Here is a 23,369-nt window from a genome sequence, read left to right as displayed (position 1 = left end):
GCTCCCGCGTGCCGCCAGCCACCGCCACACTTTGTACTAAGAGAAGCCAACTCTCGGGTACACGGAGGACCAACACACGGACCACACGCTGCTCGCACTAGTGCTGGAGGACCACCAGGGAGGAGGGGCGAGGGAGGGACACCCGAGAGGCCCGTCCTTCGGGAGGAGGACGAGGAGGAGCAGGGGGCGGGGAAGGGGGGAAAGAGGAGGTGTGAGGGAAAAATAAATAAAGGGAGGCACCAGGGAAGAGGTGTGGTTTGGGGGACCATAGGTAGACGCAGGCACCGATAGAGGTCAGAGAACCATACTCAGGCAGGTCGAGGCACCACTGAACGGCCAGTGCAAGGGACGCCCACGCACCACGGTACCACAACAAGGGATGTGTAAAGTTCCTTCAGGAGATTTTTTGTTTGTTTTGTTCTTAACTTCCTACAAAGGGTTCCTTGCACTGGGTTTGGGCGGCCTCCCTCTACCTCCAGCGTTCAGGCGGCCTCACTACTTCACACACAAAATAGGACATTACAAAAAAAGGAATGATTTAGTATACAACCAAAATGATATGTAAAACTATTTAATAAAACTGTAAATTTTGCGAAATAAGGTTGGTCCGCTGTTAATAGACATAACATAGCTGGTGTGAATAGTATTACAATAAAACACAACACCACAAATGAACTTACAATATTATACCTTAGTGATTTCCCAGTCGCGTATATCAAAACATTTAACTTATATAACAATTTAACAACGCTCGTAAAATATCATTAAGTATTCAATAAATAAATAGTGCTAAAAGAAAGAGTCTATGTTACAGAGGCGCGCGCGGAGGCCAGCACTTTCCGCACCAGGGCGAGTTCCCTCAGAGATCCTAGGTCATCACACGCTCCATTGTCTGCACTGCCCTCGAGTGCGTCCACGTCAAGCTGGGAGCTAGTCAGACAACTGGCTACAATTGTTTTATTTTTACGAAGTATTTGTCAGTTTTTTTTAGTATTATTATATTCTTTCCATAGATGAAAATAGAGAGTAAAAATTTTTAAAGTATTAAATATATTCAAAATATATATGATATGGCTTTCTGTCTCATCACTTACAAAGAATTGGAACATGACCGTCTGATTGAGCACCGATTTGGACAACCTTCTTCGACTTCTGTTTCTTTATGCCCAGATTGGTTATTAGGTTAGCTTCTTCCTAATCTTATTTTCTCACAACACTTTATGACTAATATCACCTTGGCTTTCAGGGTTAGTAGCTTCGGCCAATCACTATGATGCGTCTAGTACAAATTTTGTAGAAAATGGCAAATGGCATCGGAGTCATGTTTTTGGTTTTATATATATAAATTTTGTTTTTACTATATATATTACATATATATAAAGAAGCGGAGAGCAACGGACTGGCTAAGCTGCAAGGCACTGTCCTTCATGCGTCCTCCCGAGCAAAGTTCGTTTCCAGACAACAACGACAATCCGATTTCGGTGCCATTGGCAGGACACTGGGGATCTACGGCTTGACAAAAGGATTCGGACCCTTACTCTTGCAATACCACTTGAGCTGGCGATGCCTCTTGCTTCTTTCCTTCTCTTGCTCTCTCTCTCTTTCTCGGCAGGGTGTGGGAGAGGGAGATGGGAGGGAGGCGCTGGGTAACCCAGGCTGGTGTTCTGTCGTTCCTAAGATCACTGTAGGTCCTGAGAGTCACTCCACACGACAATAGTTCTAGGTGGTGCTACGCATTTTCACTTTCATATATATATATATATATATATATATATATATATATATATATATATATATATATATATATATATATAATGTCACTGGTCTGAGATACGCTACGATTCCGAGTGGATCCAGTAGTAAGGGCGCGAGTAGCAAGTCACGCTCAAGGGATATTGTAAGAATGAGGCGCGGCTACGGACTCGTCTCACTACAACCTACACTGATCAGCCCTGTTTCATGTGTGTCCGCGGGCTGCCTGCTATCACATTCTGGATGGGGTAGGAGGAGATTGAGCCTCACAGTGTTCGACACGGAGTCTTGCCACTTCGATTAAGAGGCGCATGTAATAAAATAATTATCATCATTAATCTTATCTATATACTATTTACAAAACTCATGGCGAGTGATAGTCATTACAATATAGAGATTGGAGGCAATATATACAGAAATAGGCTACAGGAAGCTCCGTTCCTTTTCTCATAGAATATCTATATTACAAAATCTTCTTTCTTGAACGTCACGGGCTCTTCTTATTGTCGGAAGGAAACCATTGCGCTGAACGACGCAGGTGGCTGTTGTGCTTCGACCGCACCGCCACCGTCCGGATCACTTCGTCTTGAGCGGCTGAGCCTCGGCAGGGCGCGCGGGCGGGAGGGCGCGGCGTCAGGTCGTCGCCGCGCGCTGCTCCTCGATGCCTGGCGACTGTCGACTCGCGCTCGGCCCGATGCGACTACTTGCAGCAAGCATTTGGCGACGGTCCGCTGACCCAGTGGAGCTCCAGCTCTTCCCTTACGCGCCGGTGCAGTCGATCTCGACGATGTCCTTGGGGACGTCCACGAACTGGTACACGAGGCGCTGGCCGTCGACCTTGGCCAGGATTCCACGCTGGTAGTAGTATCTGGGGGAGAAGGCGCGACATGAGCGTCAACAGTCGATTTACCAGAAAATTACGCAAAATGATCGCCAAGCACAAGAACGTGATCACATGAGCGCAAAGTATGCCAAACCCGCCCCCAAGAGGGACCTAGCCTCACCTGAGAGCGCGACCCATGGTCTCGTAGTTCATGTCGGGCTTGTTCTTGTGGAGGCCCCACAGCCTCGACACAGCTTTGGAGTCCACAAGCTTGAACACGCCCTTCTCGCGGTTGGTCCACTTGATGTACTTAGGACAACATTCCTTGTCTTGAAGCAGCTTCAGAAGGAACTCCCACAAGTAAGTTGTCGAGCCTGTTGGGAAAGGAGACATTAGGAATCGAGAACCGAAGAGATGATTCAAGTGCAACAAAGACATTCCCCAAAATATTTGCAGGCGCCGCGAGCGGACACAGCGGACGAATAATTACCTTCTCTGCTCTTCCTCTTCATGCCCGGCTGCTGCCCCTGGCCGTCCGCGGGCTTGGGCTTGCGGCCCTTCTTCTTCATCCTGGGAGGGAAGCCCATGTCGCCCAGGAAGAAGTCCTCGGCGGAGGACGACGACGAGGGCGACGCCGTGGAGGGGGCCGCGCCCATGCCCGAGACCATGTGGTTCATGTGTGAGGCTGAGGGGCCGAGCAGGGGGGAGGTGAGGCCCGAGGAGTGGCCGGTGTAATGGGGGGAGGTTACGCCGTACGCGGCGGCCACGCCCCCGGGGGAGCCGCCCTCGAGGTAGCCGCCGGACACGCCCACTCCGCCGTACCCGCCCATCACCTGAGAATCTGCAAGGAAGAAAGGAAAGGTTAAATCTCGTGACGAGGAACAAATAAACTAGTAGATATTTCCATGTATGTGATGCACCCGCAGCCAAGACTGATTCCCGCCCCGGCGTGCCAGCACGACCTTCTCGAACTTCCCCAGGAGGAAATTCTTCAGCGACCCAACCCTGGGAAAAAGTAACGCCGTGTGACCGTGACAAAATTTCCGCTCTTTCTCTCTCTCTGTCTCTCTTTCTCTCTCTCTCTCACTCACTCACTCACTCTCTCTCTCTCTCTCTCTCTCCCTTCATCCCCCCGAGAATAAGCCCGTAAGGACCAGTAAATTAAGCGATTCACCCGCATGCGGTTTTGCCCCGACCGCGCGCGAAGGGGGAGGGGGCGGGAGGGAGGGGATGGAGGCCGGGAAGGAGGGAGAGGGAGAGAGGGAAGACTGGAGGGAGGGAGGGTGGAGGGCGAGGAGGAGTCGGAAGTCCACGGCAGGCAGGACAAAGGCGCAATTACGACATCCTATTAGCCACTTACATCGAGTCTTCACACACGAGGATGCGTCACGTTCGTTGTACGGGGGCGCGCAATTGAGAATAATTGAGTTACTCCTTGCTGGCGGGAAAATGGACCGAAATAGCCGACGAAAATGCAGGAGGACTGATATAAACGCCTGAATGACCGGTAGATACACACAGCTTACATAAACATAAAGACAAACTGAGTGATAGACAAATATAGATATAACTAAAAGTAGTATTTAGGGAATCTAGGAACAATAAAAAAACGGAAATACTGACTCGAAAAATGCGAGGCAAAACTCCTTCGCCATCAGATCTACAATTACTACTCATATCCATAAAGCTCCTCAGGTAAAAAGTTTCCCTAACCAAGCGAACCGCAGGGAATGTTTCCTTTGAACTTTGGCAGTGTCTCCCGACCCCGTTTCCTGGGCGTTCCGGGCCCGAGTTCCCGCCAAAAAGGTTGTGCTGGCAGCCGCATCAAGCATAGTTGCCACGACGGTATTTTTTTTCTTTTTCTCGTCTCTTCAAAATTCCAATATTCTTTCCACCGCGCTCTTTCCTTCGAATCTAAAAAAGCAACAGGACAATCCACCGAGAAAATAATAATAAACCGGTAAAAAGACTGCATTCCATCCGACTCATTTGCAAAAGAAGAAAAAAGGGGGACGGGCGTCGAAAAGAGGGCGCAATTTTCCGTCGCTTATCGTGCATCACTGCTTGTTGGCCGAACAGGTGGTTGGGAAAACGATGTCAACGCGCCCGCTCAAGGTCGGCTCCGATGCCGGACTGGCTTGCGATATCCAGTTTATTAGCTCAAGATCCCTTTTCCTCCGCTTGTTGCAGGATAAATTGCTTGGCACGTTGCTTGCATTTCGGCGGAGATAGGGAGAGATTTATAATGTCTTGCTCACTTTTTTTCATGGCGGAGGTTTATCATAAGAAGGACGTCTACAACCGTTGTTAGCGTAAATATCTAGAAAAATCATAATAATGATAATCCACCTACATAAATATTTTTAATACCTAAATTTCTCACAGGAAATCGCAATCAAAATCGCCATTTAAAATAAAAAATACGAGCGTGTTTTACAGGATATTTTCACCGTATTTGCGCGCGGTGATAACACTGAAGGGAAGATGAAGATCAACCTCCGATGCTCAGTTGCAGACGCTGGTTCTGGAAGCACGAGAGCAATTTCCTGCACCTTGCAACGCGCGCTCGTCTTGCCAGGAAATATTAATAAATAATGTATATCTGTTATTTTTCTTTCAAAAATTCAAGTCTGAATTCCGATATATTTACGATTCACGGAGTTATAATTGGTAAAAATGATTCTTTTCAATTGAATGATGCAACCATTTCGAAAAAGGTCTGGACAATGCAAAAAAGCAATAAAAAATAATCGTCTATATCACTGACAACTATATAAAAACAACAACAGTGAGGAAGAATGTCAGTTGCAAAAAAATGAGAATTAAAAAAAATATATATTTGCAGAAAATATACTTAAGTGATATTCTCTTTCCATATGACCTTGGGATTGGTCAATCAACCCGCCTAGCCCTTTGTTCCGACACCGGACAATCTAGCAGTCAGCCAATCACCGTTTAAGACGATTCCACCATCAGCCAATCAGCGGCCGGACACGCTACCATCAGCCAATCATTGTTTACAGCGATTCTAAGCGCTGGCCAATCGGCGCACGAGTGAACGACTCGCCCTCAGCCAATCAGTACTCTGGTTGATCTCGCCATTAACCTTTCATAGCGCGGGATAAGTTCGCTATCAGCCAATCGGGCGCGGTGATGCACAAATCCAGCCGCCTCGCGTGATGCCTCGGTCGGAGGGCAATAGGGCAGAAAATGGGTTGTCGCGCAGGGGCATTTAGAAATTGTTCCTCCCCCCCCCCCCTGAATCTGCTCGAAAACGCAGACGATGATGATGTACGGGTTTCGTTCCAGGGGAATGACGGTCCCGATCGGCCGATGCGCGCCCTTCCAAGGTGAGGGCATGGGGTCCGTCGGCTATAAATTTCGGCTGGAATGTGTGTGTGACTTTCCGAAGGTAACATTCATGTCTACTTGTTGCCGTCTCTTGGGAAATCCTGGCACGGAGGTTAAGGAAATGATTCAAAATATATAGAAAAAAGGAGAGTTGGTGATGTAGGCTAGTTAAAAGCTGTAATCGCAGGTCAAAGAACCTGCAAGGACAGTGTCTCGACAATAATAGGATTTCACCGACTTTATCGAGGCGATTATTTGGCTTTTGATGATGGAGACAGATCGCCACCACCAGCTGAGGGCGGGAGCTGTCACGCTTTGACACAGATGGTGCGGTCAGTGGTGGAGGAGGAGGTGGTGGTGGAAAGTGGTAGTTGCAGGAGAGATTCGCGGAGTTGGTTGTTTGAGGATGGGGATGGAGTTAGGGTGGAGATGGGATGGTGGCTGAGGTGGAGTAGATAGTGGTGGCGGTGGTGGAGTAAGTGGTGGTGGGGAGCAGTGACTTGCTGACTTTGAGCGTTGCACCAAGGTCACCTCCACCACTACCTCCTACTCCCCCACCACAATCATCACCCTCTCCCTCACTCCCCTCCCCCCTTCCCCTCCTTCCTCCTCTACCTCCTCCTCCTCCTCCTCCTCCTCTACCTCCTCCTCCACCTCCACCACCACCTCCTCCTCCACCCCCGCCACGCCGCAGGATCAAGCACCTACCCAGATGTCACAACCAACGCACTACCTACTCACTGCTAACATTTTCACTGCTTATCGTCTCTCTTGCAACACTTGACTCCGTTGGCGCGAACCTTTTTGCTCTCCCTGTGCACGGGCTTTGCAACAATGGGCGAGGAAAAGAGGAGAGGATGAAGGGGGGGAAAGAAGACGGAAGGCGAGGAAAGAAGGGACACGAAGAAGAAGGCCAAGAGCAAGGAGAGGAAGGGAAAAGAGGGAGTAAGAAACATGAGATGGATGGAGGAAGAAACGAAGGCGATATTCACCCAAACGGAGACAAAGACGCCGGGGCTCGACGGACGGACGGAGCAGAAGCTAAAACAGTTATTCCTCACTTTTATGACGGAGACGATGTGACCTCCTGACGTGACCTAGCTATGATTATGAGACAGAAGGGTCGAGGCATGCTGTGGCCCTAGGCTGTCCAAGATACGACCCCCCACCCCCTCCTCCCCGCTCCCCTACTCCCTATCCCTTCCACCACTTCTCCCATCTCCCCCATACCCCGCCCCACATCCTTGCTACCCCCGCCCCTTCCCACTGCTTGCCCCCGCCTCCCTCCCCTTCCCCCTACTACTCCCTCCTCTCCTTCCACCTCCTCCTTCCCTCACAACCCCTCCCTCCTCCTGCTCCCTCCCGGGCCGCCCTCCGCGAGACGCCACGCTCCCACACGGCGGCGGACGCGAGGCATTTCCGTTATCCGGTGAGCAGGTCCCCGCCGCGTGCAGTGAGGACGCTCCTCGGCCGCGCGGGAGATGCCAGCCGCCGGCGAACCTGTCTGTCATCGCGCAGCATCGAGTTCGTTCTCTTTTTCCCGGGGTTTCGATTTCGGGAGGAAGGCGAGCGCGTCCTCACTGCACGTATTGGCTATCGCTTGGGAAACGTCCCGCTCGTGGTCCCTCGATTCGCGAAGCTCAAGCGGCCCCAGAAGAACAGGTACATAGAGGAACAGGTCCATTTTGCGAACCTGCACCCTCGCGCCTGGGAATCTTGTTTCTACGCCGCCGCGCTGGCTGGCAACGGAACGGTGACGATCGCCGGGAAGGAAAAACAACTCTCACTGATGAAAGTCTCCGAGGTGTTGTGGCGAGGAACCGCGATGTGTCACACTCCTTTCTCTCACTCTCTCTCTCCATGGCTTACTCGGTTTCTCTCTACCGAGTCTGTCATCTCTCTCTCTCTCTCCATGGCTTACTCTCGGTTTCTCTCTCTCTCCATGGCTTACTCTCGTTCTCTCTCTCTCTCTCTCTCTCTCTGATGAGTCTGTCATCTCTCTCTCTCTCTCCATGACTTACTCTCGGTTTCTCTTACTGTCTCTCTCTGACGAGTCTGTCATCTCTCTCTCTCTCTCTCTCTCGCTCTTAGACTTCCTCAAGCGTTTTCACTCTCTCCTTCACCCTCGCTCCCTGCGCGACCCTACTCTCTCCTTCACCCTGACTGGCTTGTGTGTGTGTGTGTGTGTGTGTGTGTGTGTGTGTGTGTGTGTGTGTGTGTGTGTGTGTGTATGTGTGTATGTGTGTGTGTGTGTGTGTGTGTGTGTGTGTGTGTGTGTGTGTGTGTGTGTGTGTGTGTGTGTGTGTGTGTGTGTGTGTGTGTGTGTGTGTGTCGCCATGGAGTCTTCTGTGTAAATAACCTCAATTTAACTCAACTTCGTCTGAACTTTTCCCCGTCTTCCCCTAGTCCTTACAAAAAGAAAGAAAGAAAAAACTTCTTGCGAATTCTCGTGACTCTCTCCTTCCGAGAATCCCCTACGCCCTAAAACCACCCTTCAAAAAACGACACATCCTTCTGCTTTCCGCCCCTGCTGCACACACGCGCACACACACACACACACACACACACACACACACACACACACGCACACACACACATACACATATACACACATACACACACGCATACACATACACACACACACACACGCACACGCACCCAGCCCTCCTCCAACTCCCCCTCCCTCCCCTCCATCGCGCCCCTGCACCGCCCCCCCCAGGCAGCAGCAGCAGCAGCGCCACCACCACCACAGCACCACCTTGACCCACATGGCGGCTGCACCACTAACTTTCCCTTCCCCGCCCGCCGCAGAGTCCCAAGGTTCCTTCTCGGGCGTCATCTGTTTCCTCATTCCCTGTGTCTCTCCGCCCCTCGATCCCTCCCTCCCTTCCTCCCTCCCTTCTTCCCTCCCTCCCTCCCTCCCTCCCTCGCCGAAGCCGCCCTCTGACGCACGACGCCCATCGCGGGACGCCCGATTCGCAGTAAAGGCCGACGCTGGGCGAAAGGACTCCAAAGTGCATTGACTGATTGCAAGGTGAAAAGGGGGGAGGGGAGGGGAGGGAGGGAGAGGATGGGGGTGTTGGGGATGGGGAGAGGGAGAGGGAGAGGGAAAGGGAGAGGGAGAGAGAGAGGGAGGGAGGGCGGGTGGGGGAGAAAGAGGGAGAAAAAGGGAGAAAGAGAGAGAGAGAGAGAGAGAGAGAGAGAGAGAGAGAGAGAGAGAGAGAGAGAGAGAGAGAGAGAGAGAGAGAGAGAGAGAGAGAGAGAGAGAGAGAGAGAGAGAGAAACCCAAAGAGGAGCGGCGTCCGTCGGTCCGCCGCGATTGCAGCGTGCCACTAACGGGGCCTGAGGCTCTTTAGATCCCTTACTATTGTTTGTTTGTTTCCCGGCGGCGCGTCCTGGCTGCGCTACGTGCGGAAGAACAGGGTGGGAGGGTAGGAGGGGGTGGGCGGGCGGAGGGAGGGCAGGGGGTGGGAAGTTACTTCATCCGTCACGGCCTAATACGCTGTGAGAGGACCAGGGGGGGGGAGGGGGAGCGTGGAATGATTATAGGAAATAGTGATGCGTATGTAATCTCACAATTACAATCGACCCGTGACACAATTCCATCGTTTTTTTCCGCATTAAGAAACAACCAAGGTGACGCGGCGAGAGTTGTGTCTCTGTCTCCCTCTCTTTACCTGGCCGTCTACCTATCCGGATCTGCCCTTCTCCCACGCTCTCGCTCTCTCGCTCTCTCTCTCTCTCTCTCTCGCTCTCTCTCTCTCTCTTTCCCTCCCTCCCCCGCTCGACTCGCCCACAAAAGTGAAACCTGTCGCTCCTGCTGGAGGTGACGACTCGTACCTTGAGGCCTGGGGAAGGGGTTGGGGGTGTGAGGCGGCTGTGACGTGGACCGAATGTGGAGTTGTTGTGGAGAGTAGGTCGGGTGGAAGGACGGCAGGCCGCCTCCTCCTGCCTCGGCGCCCGACGACGGGGAGTCCGGGGTCCGGGAGCCGCACACTGCAGGGAGGGCAAGAGGAGCCCGGTGAGTACACGGGCGGGACACAGCTGGGCTTGGGGCTACTCTGGCGCCTTACGGGGGCTCGGGGCTCAGTGACAAGCAAGGGAGGAGCAAGTGAACTGATCATCAAGGGTTGCTAGGGATTCTTGTCGACGATTGAAACTCATTAAGTGCATCGACACAAAATATTTACAAGAATATTCATAGAATGCGCTTGGGAAGTGGCACCCAGGAAGTCATGACAACACATAATAACAATAACACATAAAACAGAGACAAAAACACACGTTTCACTACGCGAGCACTCGTGACTCCAGTCGTCTCGTGTAAGGTCAAGTAGTGGTAAGGTCACTAAGGGGGAAAATTCAGACACAACAGAGGGCGTGGTCACAGTCTCGAAATACCCCCCTACCCCCCGCCCCCTCCACCTAACCCCACCCCAAGGGCTCACAAGTCATCCTACACCGTCTCCTCTGACCATCTGCCAATCTCCCTGACCTGACCTGACCACCACTAGCCCCAGCGTGACCTCAGTCGGCGACACATCACCCTCTGCATCGGCGAGTGGCAACGCTGCGTCTCCGTCCACTTAGTCCGTCCTGTCATTCAAAATTCCCGCGTCTTTTTTCCCGCTCTTTCGCTCTCTCATCTCTACCGCTGACGCCTTTCCTTTCCTGTTTCCCTTATCCACGCCTTCTTCTATACCGCATCCGCATCTGCATTCGTCTTCCCCTCCCCTTGTCTTTTCTTCCCCTTCCTCATCTCCTTCGTCTTCTTTATCACCTCCTCCTCCTCCTTCTCCTCCTCCTTCTCGTGGGAAAGGAAGTTTGTGTCTGGACTTTCGTAACCTGATCCTTTGCGTACACAGGCCTATGTCTCGCGTTGCCTCTCCCCTCCTCTTCCTCATTCGCTCTCTCTCTCTCTCTCTCCCGCTCTCTCTCTCTCTCTCTCTCTCTCTCTCTCTCTCTCTCTCTCTCTCTCTCTCTCTCTCTCTCTCTAATGAGTTTGTCATCACATGAGTCCAAGGAATGAAGGAAGAAGTATAGAAATAAAAAAAATGAAAATACCGCTATATTTTCTTTTTCTTCCTTTCCTCTCCTCTCGCTTTCCATCCCCGTCAACGTTCATCCGTCTCATCATCTCCGTCATTATCGCTGTTACTCCTCTCCAGCCTTTATCGCCTCCCCTCTTCCTCCCCGCCCGTCCTCCATCCGCGTCAATTCCATTTCCATTCTCGCATCGACTACATCGTCCTTTGTGACGTCATTCAGTCCCGCTTGACGTCGGCGAGTTCGGCCTGAGGGAACTGTCGGCCGAACTGACGAGGCGGTCGCTTCTCTCGCTCTCTTTCTCTCTAATTTATACTTCCTGTTCTCTCTCTCTGTCTCTCTGTCTCTCTCTCTCTCTCTCTTTCTCTCCCTCTCACACACAAATACATTTAAACACATGAACAAAACACAAACACAGCAAAAACACACAAAAAAAACATCACACAACAGGGACCGCACAACGTGTCTGACAAAGGGGAAAAATGCTACACTTCTACACCTCTACACATGGGGGGAAAATCTCCCGGGCGACGTGCAACAGCTGACGTGACGTACCTGTGAGGTGTAGTCTGGTTTTGGACTCGTCATTACTGGTGTGTCCGCTGGAAGAGTCCACGTCAGATACGCCTGAGTCCGCTGGCGAAGGGGGAAGGGACCCTCCTACTGGAAATGCAAGAGAAAAACCAATAAGTATCTCAAATAACAATATTTTTTTTGTTGTTTTTTAAAATTAATTTGTTCGAGGTGATAATTTTGTTCGTTCTTTGGAATTATTATTATTATTTTCATTAGCAGCTTCTTCCCCGGTCACCCGACCCGGCCTTGGGTCTAAACCTCCCACTTTAGTCAAGGTCGAGTTACCAGGTCACAAGTGTCATCAGCAAGCATTTACCGAGTCCGTGGCATCCGAGATCTGGCCTGCTCTCTCCTTACCCTTTCGCAAACCCTTTCCTTGTACCCTTTCACCGCCTACATTCATTCCCATTTGGACCCTCTTCTCGCTCCCTGCTCTTCCTCCTCCTCCTCCTCTACGCCTCCGTCCGTTCCTTCCTCTCCTCATCCTCCTCAATTAACGATCGCAGTCGGATAATGCTCACGCCCTTGAGCTTGGAGTTAGCGAGGAGGCGCCGCGATCTCGACATGACTTGTCTCGCTCTTGAGGGCTTACTGTCGAGCGCCGCTCTTTCCCTTCCGAGCGCGCCCTTCGACGCCCACGCGCCCGCCGCGACGAGACACTCAGGGAAACGAGTTTTCGGCTTCCCTCTCTTCTCTCTCCCTCTCTAGGCCTAAACCCATCTCCCATCTATCGACACGGCTCCTGTTACACTGGCCCTGGCTCCTCGCCGCCCATTAGGAGCCTGCGGAACAAAGGGGTGTGCGTGGACTGCCGCACTCTTTGCCCCATCATAAAAAGCCAAATGTCACGGCGAGGCGCCCCATCCGATTCCAGGGCCCATCAGGGTTGCCCAGCTCGGCCCCCGCCCCAGCCCCGCCGCCGTCGCAGTGCAGGCAACATTGTGGCGAGGTCAGGCTCATTTACGGCGGCCGGGCGGTGGTCGCGGCTCATTCCAGTACAGAGGGTACGAAGTGGAGGAGGGAGGCGGGTGGAAGGGCGGGGGGGGGGGTAGGGGTAGGGTGCATGGGGTGAAGAGGGCGGGCGTGGGGTGGGGGGAGAGGTGGGGTGCAAGGGGGTGGGAGTTGGAGTGGGGTGGAAGTGGGGTGAAGGAGGTGGAGCGGAAGGGGTCAGGGGCGAGGGGAGATCAAGCAGTGATAAAAGGGTGGAGGAGGTGGAATGGACGAGGCGACGGGAAGTGGGGAAAGAGAGGATGAAACAGGAGAAAGGGAAAGAGGCCGAGGAGCAAAGGCGCGCGGGCGAGCCGGAGCGAACTGACCCGAACCGCAGATGCCTCTCCCTTCGCATCGGAACAAACAAATACGCCGAAGACACCTGGAGACCGGCAATAAATCCCAACCCGGCCGTAACCCGGCCATAACCCATCCATCTAATCTCCGAAATCCGGCGGCAGCGCCTGCGACCCCCACCCCCGGCCGCCCTTCCTCCGAGGACGACCCTCCCGCCGGCGTCTCCTAAGGGCGACGTTGGCCTGCAGCCTGGAGCCGCCCCCGCATAACCTTCACTTCCAGTCCTTCCGCGCGTCTTTAAAAAGTGCGTCACAAGCCGCCAGTGACGTAACCGCCGCTATTTTCGTGTGGATCAATAGGTAACTTGGCGATCATGGCGGCGGAGGCGGCGGCGCGTCCCGCTTCTTCCGTGAGGCTTCGTTCGCGCTCGTCGCCTCTTCGCTCTCTCTCTCTCCCGCTCTCCTTTTTCCCCTTTCGTCTCTTCGAAGGTTTCATAACAAACCAGGAAGTGGCATAACGCGAGAACAATCGGTGGTCCTGGCGTGACATCTTCGCCGGCTGCGTCCCGGCGCGAACGAAGGGTTCAGGACAGTCGTACCCTTGACAATACAGGCCACTCTCTATGACGTCATGACCTGAGTTGCCGCAAGGTCAATATTTATCCGAAATTCATCGTCGTGAATCGCATAATTCCGCCCGAGAAACATAAAACGGCGCTTCCCCCCCACGCATTAACAGCGGTTTATGATCGACGATCACGTTAGGCGAACATTCACCTGGTAACAACCGTAAAGCGCGCCTTCGAGTGAAAACCGCCGGGCTCCCTAAATGACAAGCCCCGCCGTAATAAGCTTGTTAAGACTTGTTTGTCGAATGTGTTGAAAAATAGAGCGCAAAAGACTTCCAGGAAAGGGGAACGCTGGCTTCTCAAAAGGGGGGGAGGGAGGGAGGGAGGGAGGGAGGGCAAGGAGGTGGAGGGGAAGGGGATTGGGAGCTCTGGAGTCTTGGATAACGATGTTACCCTTGTTTTTGTTCCGGAGTGCGTGGAATGGCGAGGCGCACAAACTTCCCGCTTATATTTTTGACCCTTCGCATCTCATTTACTCGGCCAGGGGTCACCGGGTGGACTTCATTTTCCTCAGGCTACGTGTACACAAAATATCTGGCTTACACAACCAACAACTATGGAAAGAGAATGATGCAGCAGTTGAAAAGAGGGGAAAAGAGAGAGGTCGAGTTGAGGGAAGATTGACAGGTGAATGAATGGCCGCACGGATTGATGTGCAATTAGGCAGGCGACTGACTCAAGAGCCAGGTGAATGGGCTAATGAATGGGCGAGAGAGGGGAAAGGGGCGTGACCGTACATAATCACGGAGAGAGAGAGAGGAGAGAGAACGAGAGAAGAGGAAAAGCGATGATCCGAGAGAAGAAAATATGAAAACAGAAGCGAAAAGAGAGAAGAGGAAAAAAGATGACTAAAAAGGAGAAGAGAACAAGACAACCGAATCGAGGAGAGAGAAGAGAAAGAGAAAACAGAGAGACAAAGCAAAACGACCGACTGTTAGCTCACCGGAAGTGTTTGGCTGAGAGGCTGAGTAAGCCGTCCGATGTCCGGTGTGGGCGGCCGGGTGAGGGGGCGGGTAGGTGGCGCCGGGGCTGTACATACTACTGTTGTTGTTGTTACTTGAGCTCTGGAGGTGCGGCGGCATCTGCTGGCCCGAGGAGAGGAGGTCCTGCAGGAGCTGCTCCCTGGACCTGGCCACGCTGTTGTTGAGGTGGTGTTGGTGGTGGTGATGGTGGTGGGTGTGGTGGTGGTGGTGGTGCAGCGTGTCCGCATGGTGGGGGCCGACCACACGACCTCCATCGGTGTCAACTGGAAACAAAGAGAATACGAGTTAGATATCGGACAGGTCATCGATCACACATGGCGGATGAGAGCAAGAAAGGCTTTGAAAAGGGAGGTTCAAAGATAACGATAAATATCATCATAACTAGCTACTTGGAAAATCATCATTAGTGCAATCATATTTACTGATGTCCTTTATCGACATCATCATTTCTGTTGTTTCAGTTATTTGATGCAGTTATCGTTCCTTTTGGTATTTTGAAGACCAATCTTTAGAAAAAAAAAACATTCTTAAAGACATCACTATTCTCGGTCCAGCTAAACCCCTCAGCATCCCCGGCCGCCCCGCCCGCCTTCCCGCTCCCTTCCCCTCGCCCTTATCGCCGCAGTGACCTCGACCCGTGACGTGACGTGAGCGGGCTTGTATAACGCCGCCGCCGCCGCAGCCATGACCTACATAGATACAGTTACGGGACCTTGGGTCAGGCGGCGCGGCGCTCTTATCTCCAACGCAGATATCCATCCACGTCTCCAGGGCCGCCGGGTAAATAAACGCGCCTATGGTAGCCTGCCTGAGGGCCTACTAGGGTGTGAGGGTGAGGGTGAGGGTGTGTGCGTGTGCGTGTTCGTGTGCGTGTGTGTGTGTTTGTGTGTTTGTGTGTGTGTGTGTGTGTGTGTGTGTGTGTGTGTGTGTGTGTGTGTGTGTGTGTGTGTGTGTGTGTGTGTGTGTGTGTGTGTGTGTGTGTGTGTGTGTGTGTGTGTGTGTGTGTGTGGTGTGTACACTAAGAGAAAGTGAATGTGTGCGTAGCGAAGCCCAAAAAAAATACAGGAAGTAACCTATCTAATTTTTTTTCTCCCTCTCTCTATTATTTTATCATTCTATACGCACTCATACGCACGCACAGCCACGGACACAACCGCACGCGATCCCATAAAACACTATGCGACGACCGAGAGGGGGAATCATGATGTAGCGGCCGCCATAAACGGACATGGAAGACTCCCGGAAACGTCTCCTGATTTCTCCAAGCACTTTCTCTCCCAAGCTTGGCCCCCCTCCCCCTCCCCCCCCCCACCCCCAGGACCAGAAGCAACAACCGTAGCACAACCGCACGAGAGTACAAGTGTTTAAGCGTACACGCAAGTGTTTAAACGTACACGCACCAGTTTAGACGTACACGCGCCAGTTTAAACGAATTTAACCATTGACATAAATACAGCGTGTGTTTCAACGAGACTTGTGTGCGTGACGTAGGAACATTTCTATGGAATCTCGCTGTGACGTCACATATTTCAAAGCGCACATACGCACACATATTCACAGGAGACCTTAAGATAGATAAAACAGATTAGACGCGTTCAAAGTTTACATTTTAAATCATTATAAATGTGTGTGTGTGTGTGTGTGTGTGTGTGTGTGTGTGTGTGTGTGTGTGTGTGTGTGTGTGTGTGTGTGTGTGTTTTAATACTAAGTGTATGCATGCGGGCGCAGTCAAATGTTGCCAAACACCTGTATGCGTGTACATGAATGTGTATGCGTGTGTGTGAATGTGTGTGCGCATGCGTGTATGTGTGTGCGCGTGTGTGCGTACGTGCCGGGCGAGCGAGAGTGAAGGTAAGGGAACTGGGTCGCCCTGAACTAGACCCAGATCTTCAACCCCGTTACAAGGACCAGGACCCCGCTATTGCCGACCCTCTTACAGGAAATCAGCAAGGCTCAAGTTTACTTTTTTTTGTGTGTTTCAAATTTTCCACTTGCATAAATTTGATAAGAAAAAAAGGGGAGAGACTTGGGGAAGAGGAAGGAAAAAACAGACAAGACAAATAAGCCATGCAGAGATATCTTGGCCTCATTTAACCCCGCCGCAAAGACATAAAACAAACGCAAATAAAACAACCCCCAAAAAAGTCAGCTGAGACCTCGAAACAAATTTACCAACAAATAAAATAAAACCAAACGAATCAACAGACCTAAAACTAACCAAAAAAACTTTAAAAAATAAAAAATCAGAAAATAAATGAATGAAAAAAATAAATGAAAAAATAAACCCTATGTTTTTTTTAGCCATTCAACCCACGAAGACAAGTGCACGCGAATCGTCCCTTTAGATTTCGTGTAAACAAAGATAAATCGAGATAAGAGACTCATGATGCAACGACAATCATTCAAGATAAAAGCAAGGCATGAGAGAGCTTTCCCCTTCTCTCTTCTCGTCCTCTTCCTCCCTCTTCTCTTCCTCTCCTCCCTCATTTCTACCCACCCTTCTCTCCTCTCTTCTCGTCCTTCCCTCTCTTCATCCCTCATTTCTCCCCACCCCTCTCTATCCTCTCTTCTTCTCTCTCCTCCTCCTCCTTCACCATCTACGAAGAGAGGACATAGCAAAGAGGAAGAAGACAGTGGGGACAAACTCAAGAATGGAAGAAGCAAGGGGTCGCGACCAAAATAACAACAATAATGATCATAACAACAACAATGACAACAACTCCTTAGTAATACAATGTACACAGAACACAACAAACATTTTGGGACTTCCTGGGAGGAGACTGTGTAACCACTGGGGAAGGGGGGGGGAGGTCTCAAGGAGGAGGAGGAGGAGGAGCTGGGGGGGCAAGTTACTGGAAGAAAGGAGGGGAAGGAAAGGGAGGTGAGGGGAAGGGGGAGAAAAGAGAGGGGAGGGAAGAGGGGAAGGTGGGGGCTACCTTACAGAAGGAGGGAGAGGGAGGGAGAGGAAAGAGGGGGCGGAGGGGGGGGGGAGGGTTACCTTCCTGGAGTAAGGAGGGGGTGGGAGAGAGAGAGAGAGAGGGGGGGGGGAGAAGGGCCCTATTGGAAGCCATAATAAAAGGAGCTCGGTGAAACCCTATGAACTCTTTGCGAAACAATGTTCATGTTGCGTCACCGTCTCTTCTACCTGAAGGCCGTGTGACAAGAGGAAGTGGAGGAGGATGTGGGGGTTATGAGTGGGAGGGGGGAGGGGGAGGGGAAGGTAAAAGGAAGAAGGGGGGGGGGAGAAGAGAGGGAGAAAAAAATGGTGGAGCAAGAGCAGACAAGAATGCGTGTGAGAGAGGAAGTCGAGGTGGATGTAGGGTATGAAGAAAGAGATAATACCGAGGACGAAGGAGGGAAAGAGAGGAAGGAACGACAGAGAGAGAGAGATAAAATAACCACGCATGAGCGAATCACAGAAACACAGAAACTCGCTGTGTTGTAAACTACGCACACGATTTCCTTCACCAAAAGAGTGCAATACCGTGTTCAACCTCTAGCAACAGCAGTCAGCATTATATCGCTGTGTCCATCTCTTATCAACAGCGTTCAGTATTTTGCGTTCATCTTTTATCAACAGCGTCCAGTATTTTGCGTCCATCCGCTCTCAAAGGTCTTCAGTATTGTGTTATGTTCATCCTTCCCGCACCGAGTCCGTCCGCCGCGCAGAGATAGGGCGGGAGGCCGTGGGACGAGCTGATAAAACACATTCGGCAATCGTATCTAGTCCCCGAGTGTGGTTATCGCGCGTATTATGTAACAGGAACACCTTGGGCCGCACATAAGGCCAATGCATATTACTACACGCGCCTACTGCCACGTATTCTTTCTCTCTCTCTCTCTCTCTCTCTCTCTCACAACACACACACACACAGACACAGACACACGCACACACACCCACACACACACACACACACGCACGCACACACGCACACACCTCCCTGCACACCCCACACTCGGTCGCTTCCCCCCAAGACAATCCCCGCAAAGCGCCACTTCAAACCAGAAAGCAGCGCATGTCACCGCCACTTCCAGCGGCAATGGGGCCAGCAGCGCTCCACGGCAGCAGGGTACATCACTTCCTCCCCACTCGGCAGGCATTAGCCAATCTTCCCGTTCAGGCAACTCCCCAAAACAGGTCAGACGGAGTAACCTGACCAATTTCCGTGACGGGGAGGTTGTCTAACGCCTCCGCACCGAGACGCGGGGGATACAGCGCGGAGAGGCTTGTTATTGGGTCTTTCTTTGCCTGTTTGGTGGTCAGCCACTGATGCGCTATCCCAGAGAAGATGTTCTCTAATCTCTCTCTGTTTCTCTTCTCTTTTCTTTTTTTCTCTCTCTCTCTCTCTCTCTCTCTCTCTCTCTCTCTCTCTCTCTCTCTCTCTCTCTCTCTCTCTCTCTCACCTGTTATGAATCAGCCCCCGTGACTCTCCAACACACCTGTGTCTGTTGGCTTGGCATCACGCGCAACAAGTGCTGGCATTGTCAAAGGTTCCCAAACATGACATTACCCACCGCCAAATGCCACGAACAACACGCGCTTAGGCATCAGCATGACTCGTTAGCATCAGTACTGTCAGCATCGTGCATGTCACCATCATCATCGCTGTTTTCGTAATGCCGACCATTACGGTTATTCGGTGTTTTGTTGCTGTCACACTGCACATTCTCCCCCATAATAACCGCTCCGTCATTGTTCGCACAAAAGTCCCCATCATTTAGTGTACCAGATAGTCTGCCAAACCGCCGAGTGAGAAATACAATCTCTCTCTCTCTTCCCATTCCTCCCTCTCCCTCTCTTCCCCGTTTCCCTACAAGTGCCTCAGAAGTACTTTTGAAGGGCCGCCCATGCCCAGCTCCCTCCGCCCACCTTTCTCCTCGTCATGTACCCCCCTAGCACAAGTACAAGCTCTATCCCATCATCATGAGATCTCAGAGACTCAGCTGCCCCTCCCTCCCCCTCCCTAACCCCCACCACCACCATCTAATCCACCTTCTACCCCCTTCCCCATCCCTTCCCCCCGCCCCTAACACTGAACCAAACGCCAGATTATGTGCACATGCCGGGTGTGTATGTATACATGTACGTCCATGGGTGACCTTATTACCTTAGTGACGGCGCTGTAGAGATACTTTCACCAGCAGTACGCAACCCCCTCCCCCTCAAGACACAAGGCCGTCTGCCCCCCCACCCCCTCACCCCCGCCAAACCCGGCCCTCATAGCTGCTCCCGTCTGCTGGGAGACTTTTTTTTTTGTTAGACCTCGACGTTCTCACTTCTTTTGTTTGTTCGCCTTCTTAGTCCTCCGCTGCATTCCGACGCCCCTGTCTCTGCCGCGTTTTTTCTCTCCCCTCCATCCTTGCCATTTGCTCTTTCGTGATTTCGCTCTCCGTGCTTCCCCCTCTTCCTGATTTCCCTTTCGGTGTCTGCGTTCTCTCCCGATCCCCGTTCTCAGGGGAGGGGACACGAACGCCCCGCCAGCGATCCCCTTCCCGAGGTGTCCCCTGGCTTGGCTAACCACCTCCTTGCGCACTGAGGTTACTCTAAAGCCGATTTAGAAAGAGGTGGAGGGAGAGAAGAGGAAGACTGAAGGTAGAAGTAGTGGAGTAGGAAGAAATACTGCAGTTCCAAGAACAGGAGAGGGTGGAGTAAAAGAAGGAAGTGGAGGAGGTGGAGATGGAGGAAAAAGAGGAGGAGGAGGAGGTGGGTGGAGAGTTACGACAGCCACTTATGTCGACCGTCACGCACAAACGTTACGACACGCTCACAACAACCAGACGTAACACATACTAGGCCACGTAGCCTCCACGTGTTCGCCATGGCTTTCGGTTTCACTCTCGCATGTTTGTTCGACCCTTTGGGAGTATGAACGGGCACGGAAATCACAGCAAAACAACAACAGCAATAGCTTTAACAATAACAAAACTACCACAACCACAGCAACAACAGCAGCAGCACCAATCATAACAGCATTAACAGCAACAGTAGTTATAAAGACAATGATAAAACGGAACACTCCAAGCAACAGAAAAGAAACTGGGGCAGATGTCCTCGGCGCCCTCACTGCTTCGAAGTCCCCGCATGCTCCTACAAAAACTCCCGACGAACCAGAAAAGCAAGAAGGAAAAGAAGGAGCATAAAGTAAAACAAATAAACCCTCTCTCACTGAACCCCCTTGACCCCCCCCCCCCCGTCTTGCGCAAGGGCTCTCCTTAATACTGTGAAGAAAGATGAGGTTCATGGGAGGGGGTACAGGAAGGGCTGGGGTAGGGGTTGGGGCGGGGGTTGGGGGTGGAGTGTAGGACTGACTAGACATGACTATTGGATCACAGCATGAGCCAGAATGGGGAGGAGGGAAGAGGAAGAAGAAAGATAGAAGAAGTGGATAGGTGGAAAAGGGTGGCTTCAGATAGAAGAGAATTAGAGAGAGGAAGGAAGGTAGAGAAGAAAGAGAGAGAGAGAGAGAGAGAGAGAGGGAGAGAGAGAGAGAGAGAGAGAGAGAGAGAGAGAGAGAGAGCGAGAGAGAGAGAGAGAGAGAGAGAGAGAGAGAGAGAGACGAGAGAGAGAGAGAGAGAGAGAGAGAGAGAGAGAGAGAGAGAGAGAGAGAGAGAGAGAGAGAGAGAGAGAGAGAGAGAGAGAGAGAGAGAGAGAGAGAGAGAGAGCAGGCAGGCAGGCAGACAAAGACAAGATACACAAAGACGAAGAGAGAGGAGTGTCACCATCTACTTCCGACGACGCTGAAGGTCCAAGCGCAGCGTGCAGTCACCTGCCGCTGGCTCCCTCCCTCCCTCCCTCCCTCCCTCCCCCCCGCCACTTCCTACCCTCAGCGTCCCCGTAACACATTATTAGTGGACACTTTCTTTCAGGCGGACTCTCGACTACGTAAGGTTAGCAGTCGGACTCCCAGAATCAAAACAATCAAAGGAATGGATCCAACCTATCTCTTTTTTTCCCCATCTTTTTCATCATGTCATACATTTTCTTGCGAGATTCTTCAAGAGCACAGTCTGTTGACATTCAAACCGTTCTTCACTTCGTCTTACGTCACGTGCTCTAGACACGGTGACTCCGATTCTTTCCTTCGTCTTTTTACTTCTTGCTTTTTTTCTCTCTCTCTCTTTACATTGTTAAAAGCTCCGGCCATCTTGACAACGGAACCGCCACGCCCTTGCGCTAGTCCTAATTCCCAAAGGACTGTGACGGAAGACTCATTACACACCCATAGGCCTATACAGATCCTTTATTAATCAACAGGCAGACACACTTTCACAGCTGGTTGTAGCCGCGGTGGCTGTAGAAGTAATAGTAATGATAACGGCAATGATAATAACAACAGCAACAATAACAACAATGCTAACAACAACAGTAATCACAACAGGCATGACAGCAGTACGAACGAGCTATAACAACGAGCTATAATAACAATAACAATAACAAAATAACCGCATCGGCGCAAGGAGGGCACGGCACTACCCAAAGGAGAACGCAAGAGCCAAGCCACAAAAAGCGCCAAAGCCCGGAGTGACGGGGTGAAGCCAGCCCTGCCCGACCTTCCTTACAGATCCCAAGAACCCTAAACCCGGACGTGGCACAAGGGGTCACGTGACGTAGGGCGAGGGGGGAGGGGGCGGGAGAAGGGAGGGAGGGGGAGGTAATGGGGAGGCAATGGGGGGATAGGAGAGGGGGAAGGGGGGGGAGGAGGTATCTGCCCACGTCATGGCGTCCGAAAACCGCTTTCACTTTTTATCTGAATGCGGCCCCAGACATACCTTCACCCCCTTCTCCCCCTCTCCCTCCCTCGCCCAGCTACTGCACCTCCCCGCCCCTTTACTTAGGCCTACATACATGCCCCTATCTGATCGTTCCCTAGGCCTTACAACACACACCCGCATCCCCCCTCCCCCATTACCTCCCCACCCCCACCCTTAAATGCCCTTTCTTCCCCATCTACCTTCACCTGACATCCTTCCAGACGCCAACAAAGACGTTTCACACAATCGTGAAGAAAGCCAGGAACAACAACAACAATAACACGCAATGACAACAACAATAACACGCCCCAAGGATCAAATCACATCAACTCAAAAAACAAAACAAAAAACAAAACCAAAAAAAAAGAAAAAAAAAAAACAAATTGCAACTCTAGCCTCTTCACCTTGACTTGCAACACTAGTGGTTTGGAAGGCGGCATCTTGCAACGGCACTAGTCAAGTGAGAGTGCAAGAGTGCATCTCCAACTAAGAGAGGAAAACCTTTACTCGAAGCCAAAGACGCCGTTCGAAGACATACAGAATGTTCTGGAACTTAAAAAAAAAAAAAAAGGAGAAAAAAAAAAACTCAAGGGCTTATTCCCCCCCCCCCCCCCGCAAAGAAAAAAAATACGTGTAAACAAACTAACCAAAACAACAAAACAATCCGACTACCCCCAAAAAAATAACAGTAATTCAAAAACAAAATACGAGAACGAAGGTCAATAAAAACGGAGAAAGAAAGAGAGAGAAATAATGAATAACGAAAAAAAAGAGGGAAGGAAAATGGCCGATCGGCATCCGCGCGGTTAAAGTGTGCCAGTGGGTCAAGCGAAAGTGGCTGTCGGGCCGCTTGAGCAACCCCCGCCGCCACCGCCACCAGCCACCACATCCCGCCTAGCCCTAGCCCAGCCTAGCCCGGTCCTGGCCTAGCCCGCCTGCCCGAAAAATGTTCCGCGTCTCTTGTTGTTTTCACTCGGATCCCGGCGGAGGATCGGGAAGGTTCGCTGCGACGCCGGGGATTTTTTTTTTTTATTTCTTGGGGGGTAAGGGGCGGCGGTGGCCCTGGCGGCGACAGTAGACTTCAAGAACCTTGAGGGTGCTTGACTGTCTCTCTCTCTCTCTCTCTCTCTCTCTCTCTCTCTCTCTCTCTCTCTCTCTCTCTCTCTCTCTC

At 51.7% G+C, this 23,369-nt stretch overlaps 1 protein-coding gene across 5 annotated transcripts in view; it reads right to left on the bottom strand.

Annotated features, from left to right (window-relative positions):
* LOC113800214 (ecdysone-induced protein 74EF) overlaps positions 1-23,369 on the bottom strand; it is a 245,557-nt gene that overhangs the window by 511 nt on the left and 221,677 nt on the right. For 4 of the 5 annotated variants that reach the window (XM_070135404.1, XM_070135405.1, XM_070135406.1 and 1 more), the window contains 6 exons: positions 14,407-14,709; positions 11,528-11,635; positions 9,767-9,922; positions 3,066-3,416; positions 2,757-2,949; positions 1-2,620 (listed from right to left, as the gene is read on the bottom strand). The exon at positions 1-2,620 is cut by the window's left edge and continues 511 nt beyond it. In XM_070135404.1, the coding sequence (XP_069991505.1) occupies positions 2,512-2,620; positions 2,757-2,949; positions 3,066-3,416; positions 9,767-9,922; positions 11,528-11,635; positions 14,407-14,709 (1,220 nt within the window). In that variant the 3' untranslated portion in view covers positions 1-2,511. The remainder of the gene's footprint in view (positions 2,621-2,756; positions 2,950-3,065; positions 3,417-9,766; positions 9,923-11,527; positions 11,636-14,406; positions 14,710-23,369) is intronic. The other variant, XM_070135408.1, reaches the window with a different exon arrangement.

Source organism: Penaeus vannamei, chromosome 20 (genome assembly GCF_042767895.1).
Source record: "Penaeus vannamei isolate JL-2024 chromosome 20, ASM4276789v1, whole genome shotgun sequence".
Taxonomy (NCBI): domain Eukaryota; kingdom Metazoa; phylum Arthropoda; class Malacostraca; order Decapoda; family Penaeidae; genus Penaeus; species Penaeus vannamei.
The sequence above is the reverse complement of the archived record's forward strand: the minus strand, read 5'-3'. Positions and strand labels throughout refer to the sequence as shown.